Source organism: Grammomys surdaster, unplaced genomic scaffold (assembly GCF_004785775.1).
Source record: "Grammomys surdaster isolate TR1022 unplaced genomic scaffold, NIH_TR_1.0 125429, whole genome shotgun sequence".
NCBI lineage: Eukaryota > Metazoa > Chordata > Mammalia > Rodentia > Muridae > Grammomys > Grammomys surdaster.
Window position 1 is genome coordinate 787,328 of NW_021620296.1, and position 6,000 is coordinate 793,327.

The 6,000-nt window shown below is 54.1% G+C and overlaps 1 protein-coding gene across 2 annotated transcripts in view; it reads right to left on the reverse strand.

Moving 5' to 3' along the window:
- Upf1 (UPF1 RNA helicase and ATPase) overlaps nucleotides 1-6,000 on the reverse strand; it is a 21,589-nt gene that overhangs the window by 7,930 nt on the left and 7,659 nt on the right. Inside the window, exons 2-8 of one of the 2 annotated variants that reach the window (XM_028786075.1) lie at nucleotides 4,616-4,755; nucleotides 3,799-3,888; nucleotides 2,435-2,602; nucleotides 1,952-2,132; nucleotides 1,114-1,275; nucleotides 532-649; nucleotides 292-390 (exon numbers count right to left, since the gene is read on the reverse strand). In XM_028786075.1, the coding sequence (XP_028641908.1) occupies nucleotides 292-390; nucleotides 532-649; nucleotides 1,114-1,275; nucleotides 1,952-2,132; nucleotides 2,435-2,602; nucleotides 3,799-3,888; nucleotides 4,616-4,755 (958 nt within the window). The remainder of the gene's footprint in view (nucleotides 1-291; nucleotides 391-531; nucleotides 650-1,113; nucleotides 1,276-1,951; nucleotides 2,133-2,434; nucleotides 2,603-3,798; nucleotides 3,889-4,615; nucleotides 4,756-6,000) is intronic. The other variant, XM_028786077.1, reaches the window with a different exon arrangement.

The following is a 6,000-nucleotide window of genomic DNA, read 5'->3' on the forward strand; positions in this document are numbered from 1 at the left end:
GGGAGCTGAGTTAAGTCTGTTTTCCTGTTCAAAGTCAAACTCTAAAGGGCCCCTGGCTTCATCACTAGACCAGTTCCCCTTGGATTGTCAGCCAAAGGAACTGCTGCAGTCAGACCCTAGGCTGTTTCATTCATACACACACACACACACACACACACACACACACACACACACTATGTGGTGTCACTGTGTGCATGTCCCACAAAGCGGGAAGAAGGAATCAGACATATTAGGGACAGCCAGGGGTCCTGTTACAGCACCCATCCTCCTAGCAGACGTGGCAAAGGATACTGTCGGGGACCTTGATGACGTGGCCAATCCCCTTCCACAGGGGCGCCAGGTCCCCTTTGTACCGCAGACAGATTTCATCGCCCTGCATGAGCCGCATGTCTTGCAGGAAGGAGCAGCAGAGTTAGCACTTTCAAGAGGGCCGTGGCCTCCACCATGCAGAGTTCACATAAGGGACATGATATGGGGGACTAGGAATTTTATGCTACTTATGGTCACAAATATTTTAAAACTTAAAATCACCTCTTAACCAAATTATGACTAAATCCTCATTACCAGAGTCAGTCTTGGGCAAAGTGAAGAAGGCGATTCTCTTCTTGTTAAGGCCCAGGTCCCACCTGACCGTGATGTTATCTTGAGTCTGAACATATGAGAAACAGGGGCCCGGTTAGCCTCACCACTCATTCATGGGCTGGGCTCCCCACAGGTCAGAGCCTCTAGAAAGGCTATGTCTGTGCTGTGCTGCCTTTGGGGTGCAGGGCACAGCACCCACAGCCAGGAACTCCAGCATCTGGGAAAGAAGCAACCAGGACCCCCCCTCACCCCAACACCCATTGCCTAAGCCAGTCCCAGCAGCAAGGTTTGTAAAGAGCCTCAGGAAACCCCACAAGCTAGGCTCTGTGGGGACAGAAGGCGCTTTGGGGGATCAGTGGCATGGGTCCCATATCCCAGGAATGTTCTTGGAGCTGCAGACAAAGCTGTGAACCAGACACAAGGGTTTTCCCACTGAATGCCTGGTTCCATCCCGGCTCAAGCCCAGGGAGAGCCCCCAACTTGGGAGATGTCTTGTTAGAGGCCCAGCCTGAATGTTGCATGCCCCATCACCTGTGACTCCTTCAACTTCTTGTCATAGTCAGCCTCCAGCTTGACCAGTGGCCCAAAGATGTTCTGGTACTGGTAAGCATCCTCGTACCGTAGAAGCACATGCTGCGGCTCCTCGTCCACACCGGGCTTCTCCAGGTCCTCCAGGGTGGCTGAAGGATTCTCCTATGGCCAACAACAGTGCAGTGCTTGTCCTGCTTGACCCGCAGCCAGTCATCAAGCGCTCAGAGGAAACCCAGGGCCTCTCAGCACAAACCCTCCTAGGTGCAGCGTGGTCCCTGTGCCCGGCCTGATCTGAGCCTACTGTCTTGACGGCCATGGGAATGTTCAACACCATTCTAACCCCAAGAAACCTGGCAAAGCACTCCTAGGGCCCAGCACAATACTCAGGCCCACAACCAAGAGCCCCAGATTCAGCTGCTGGAGTCCTAGGTTTCTCCCAGGGAGCCTCACTGTGGTAGGCAGCAGAGAACACTGGGCACACTGAGGTAATTGGAACCTGACCACCCAAGTGCAGAGACTGAACTGGACAAGCCTGGAAGGTTTCTGTCTGATACTCCTGGGATTCCTGATTAGAGGGTGCTCAACTGACACCCCTAGCTAGATTTAGAGAACAAGGTCAGAGTCTGAAGCTAGCCAGAGCAGAACCCCACACCTAAGCTGGAACCTTGACTTGTCATTTGGGATAAGGACAGGTGCTCTCTGGAGTAGGAATCTCATTTACAGCCTAATCCAGCTACTCAGACCATCCACTATGTCCCCTGCAGAACCCTAGGTCATGCCCTTCCCCCCGTCTCCCAGCACCCGGTGTGAGGCTGGCTGTTGCCCCTGGGAGGCTCACCTTCCAGAGTTCCTCCAGCTTGTTGATCTGCTGCGCAGTGATCTGCCGCGCTCGAAGCTGCTCCTGCTCAGAGGGGATCTTGACCAGCCACGACAGGAAGCAGCGGTCCTGGATCAGGGGCTGCCACTGCGAGCTGTCCCAGTTGATGTCCTTCAGGCTGCTCTGGCTGGCACAGGGTTGCCTGCGCAAGGGTGGGACAGGAGAGGGCGTGGGAACCTGGCCCGGGAGGCCTCTACCTAGCCAGAAAACATCTGCAAGATCAACTCTGGCCTCAGTTCACAGCACATTTGGGGCTTTCCTTCTTTCCGTTTTTGGAAATAGGTTCTAACTGTGTAGACCAGGCTGGCCTTGAACTCAGAGACTCTTCTGCCTCCACCTCCCCCATGTTGAGGTTAGAAGTGCACATCACCACACCAGGCTAGACTTCACTTTCTAACGTGCCACACCGAGCTGGGCCCCAGCAGCCCGCTACAGGCAGCTCACCTGCACAGCAGCACCACCACAGAGTCGGCCTTGGCAGGGATGAAGCCCAGCAGGAAGACGTTGCGGCAGCCACAGTTGTAGCACTCCAGCACGGTCTCGCCCAGGGGCCCGTCCTTGTGTAGTGTCACTTCCTTGCATTTTGCCCTCACGAGGTGATTTACAATGTGGCTGAGACCAGGAAACCAACAGCAGTTAACACCCCAAGCCTGACTTTTCAGCACTTCCAGGTCTGGGACCCCATGCAAAATGTTCAGTGCTACTCATGGTCTGTCAGCACAGGTGACGGTCACACCTCATGGGCACAGGCTCCCAGGGAACCACAGCCCCACCCCACCCCACCCCATCTGCCTGCAGCAAACTGCTCAATGGCTCACACAACCCCTGAGTTTTCCTCCAGTCCCACTTTCTTTAGCCCCAGCTCATGGTGCTAACTTAATCTCTGGTAGCCAGGCACAACGAGGGTTCCTTCTGGGAGGTCCCCTTTGCCATGCCTACTCACAGAAGCAGGTCACCTCCTGGTCTGTGTAGCAGGGGCTACCCTGAGGACCACAGCTCCCATCCTTCCCCCTGCCACATATGAGAACATGACCTACCCTAATGGTGGCCCACACTGGCTGGCCACTTCATCCCTGAGGGCCCACAGGCTCTGCCAGCTCTTCCTGACTGTCTTAGTTTTACACTTGTCTTTTTGTATGATCTCATGAAACCTTCACCAGAACCTTCTGGTGGCCATCCAGCCATCATTCTTGGCTTTGCAGGTATTACTCCTCCTCCTGAGAATGGGCTGTCTTGGTCCCTAAAAGTGACTTTAAGACCTTTTAAAGACGCTAACCCCTGCCTCACTGTACACCTGGTACCTACAGCCTTCTATGGCATTCTTTTTACATAATGTCCTCAGAAACAAACTACACTCCTGCTGGCAATGGGGGACAGGCACACCAGGCTCCGCAGTTTTCCTCCAGCAGTGTTTCCTGACACTAGCATGGAGAGCCAACGTGGAGCTGGGGCTCAGCAGAATACTCAGAAATAGGGACAATTCTACTTCTTCCTAATGACTTGGGATCTTGAACCATTAGCCCCAGAGACAAGGAGGACCGGCAGGCGTGCCAGCGTCATCTCACGAGAAACACCTCAGCCTGAGAACAGGATTAAGCCAAACTCCTCACAGGATGAGAGAGCCAGAGAATCACTCAAGGGTAAACATGTCAAAGCGTTCGCACGCCACCACCTGTTTCAAGTTACACTAGTCAAAGGGAGCCCAGGTTCACCAGCACTGGCTCATTCCAGCTTTGTTCCAACATCACCGTTGACTCACAGCAGCCCTAGTGCCGCTGATTAAACACACATGCGTGGCTGTTAGCTACCTGCCAGAAGTATTTCCTCGGCCATTGCAGAACCACTTCTTGCTGGTATTACAGTAAACCACGCAGGCAGGATCATGGATTCCGCAGTAACTGGAAAAGCACAAACAACAGGCAGTTGCCTGGGCGGCACTGGCCCAAACCACTCCTGGTCCCACTCCTGGTCCCTCCCCTTCAGCCTGCAGGTTACTAACAAGGTTGTGGTTGTGGGAGCACCTGACCCAGAAGGCAGGCGCTGTGCACCCAGGGAACGCTCAGGCCCAGCCCAGGCTGATGGTGCCAGGAGCCCCTGAACCATTGGGTCTCCACAGCTCAGCTATGCACTGGGCAGCCTGGGGCATGAAGTGTCAGACCAGAAAACGCTCTCACTGGGCTCCCAGGTCAGCCTGCCTGTGGCTCTGGAAAGCTGTTTTATCCCCCAAAACACTTGTCAATCAGGAGAGAGCCAATATAATGGAAGGCAATAGGTGTGTCAAGGGGAGAGGCCAAACTAGCCCTGTAGAGAGCAGCAGGTGGCTGCAAAAGCCTCAGTTAAGACGGCCACTCTGGCCTTGGGGGGTGAAGCTAGCTGAGCTAGGTATCCCACAGCAAGGATATTCCAACTCGTTAAGCCTCCAATTCCCTCGTGTGACCCTGATGTGTTGAGTTAGTCAGGATTCACGCCCTGCCTTGGCTCTTCAGGGTCCTTGTTGAGCGGCTACAGCAGGGGACCCACAGAGCCCTGTGAATCTGGGGTGTTAGGTACTGTGCTCAAGGTTCTGAACAAGCAGCAGGGACTCTGGAGCTGGCCACCTCTTGGCCCTGGAGCCCTGCAGCCTACCTGCAGGCATGGACTGGGAGGTCCTTGGTGTAGTATGTGTCCTCTTCATCTTCCTCAAAGTTCAGCTCAGCCAGCAGCTGGCTGGTCTTGGCCACACTGTCATCCACAGCCCCATTTTGTAAGATGCCCTCTGGTCCGACCTACAGAGAACACAGTATCACCAAGGCAGGCCACCAAGGGCACCCAGAGGCCCCACTCCTGAGGCTTGTATTACTGAATCTTGTGCTTCTCTACTGAGCAAAAGGATTAAAGGGTCAGTGGTGGCTGGCAGCATGGGGTCCCACTTAGTCTGACCATGAAGCCAAGCCAAAACTGTCCCCACAGCCTAGTTGCACAGAACAAGGCGACCGTTTCAAACCTGTCATACACACCCTAGGGATAGCCATTTAACACAAAGGCATACATACGCCTGAGTCCTACTATAACGGAGGCTCTGCAGGCTGAGGCAGAAACCAGCCAGCTATTGCCTTACATGCCCAGGTAGTGCCTTATGGCGAGGAACACATAGCCACGACAAAGGGCCTCAAAGTCACAGCATAGGATGTCTGCACTGAAGTCCCACCACTGAGACCTGACTGGCCTGAGGGGGCACGGCTCCACCATCACCCCAGGAACCTCAGCTCCAGAGCACTAAGTCAGCACCCCCAGCACTTAGCTACTAGGTGTCTTCAGGAGCCTAGAACTAGCAAAGCCCCAGGCCAAGCTCCAGGACTCAAGACAAGAGATAGGAACAGACACCTCCTGATCAACCATGGTGAGTGCCCACTATGGTTATCAGTCATGTTGTCCAGCCCCCAGCCCCAACCTTCATGTACCTGCCAGCTATAGATGTAAGCCTTCCAAGCTGCATGCAGACATTTTTTTGTTTGCTTTGTTTTCGAGACAGGGTTTCTCTGTGTAGCCCTGGAACTCACTCTGTAGACCAGGCTAGCCTCGAACTCTAGAACTCAGAAATCCGCCTGCCTCTGCCTGCCAAGTGCAGGGATTAAAGGCGTGCGCCACCACCGCCCGGCTCGCATGCAGACATTTACCAGTCATGTCTCATACCCTAAAAACAGGGTGCCCAAGAAAAGCCAGGATCCCTGGGTTAATTCCCAACACCACCAAAATGCACCCTATGACTGCGACACATGGGGATGCAGCCTGGTTGCAGTCACCGTGTCTGGACTGATTCTAGAGGCAAGCAAAGGGGAATGTGCTCTGTTGTCTAAAAACTTTCAGACAAGGAAGAAGACCCAACATAACTTCTGGATTCATCTTCCTCAGCACAAGAGACAAAGCCAGGGCCTCATAGAGATACCGGTGCTCTCTCTAGCCCTGGTCCTCATAGAGATACCGGTGCTCTCTCTAGCCCTGGTCCTCATAGAGATACCAGTGCTCTCTCT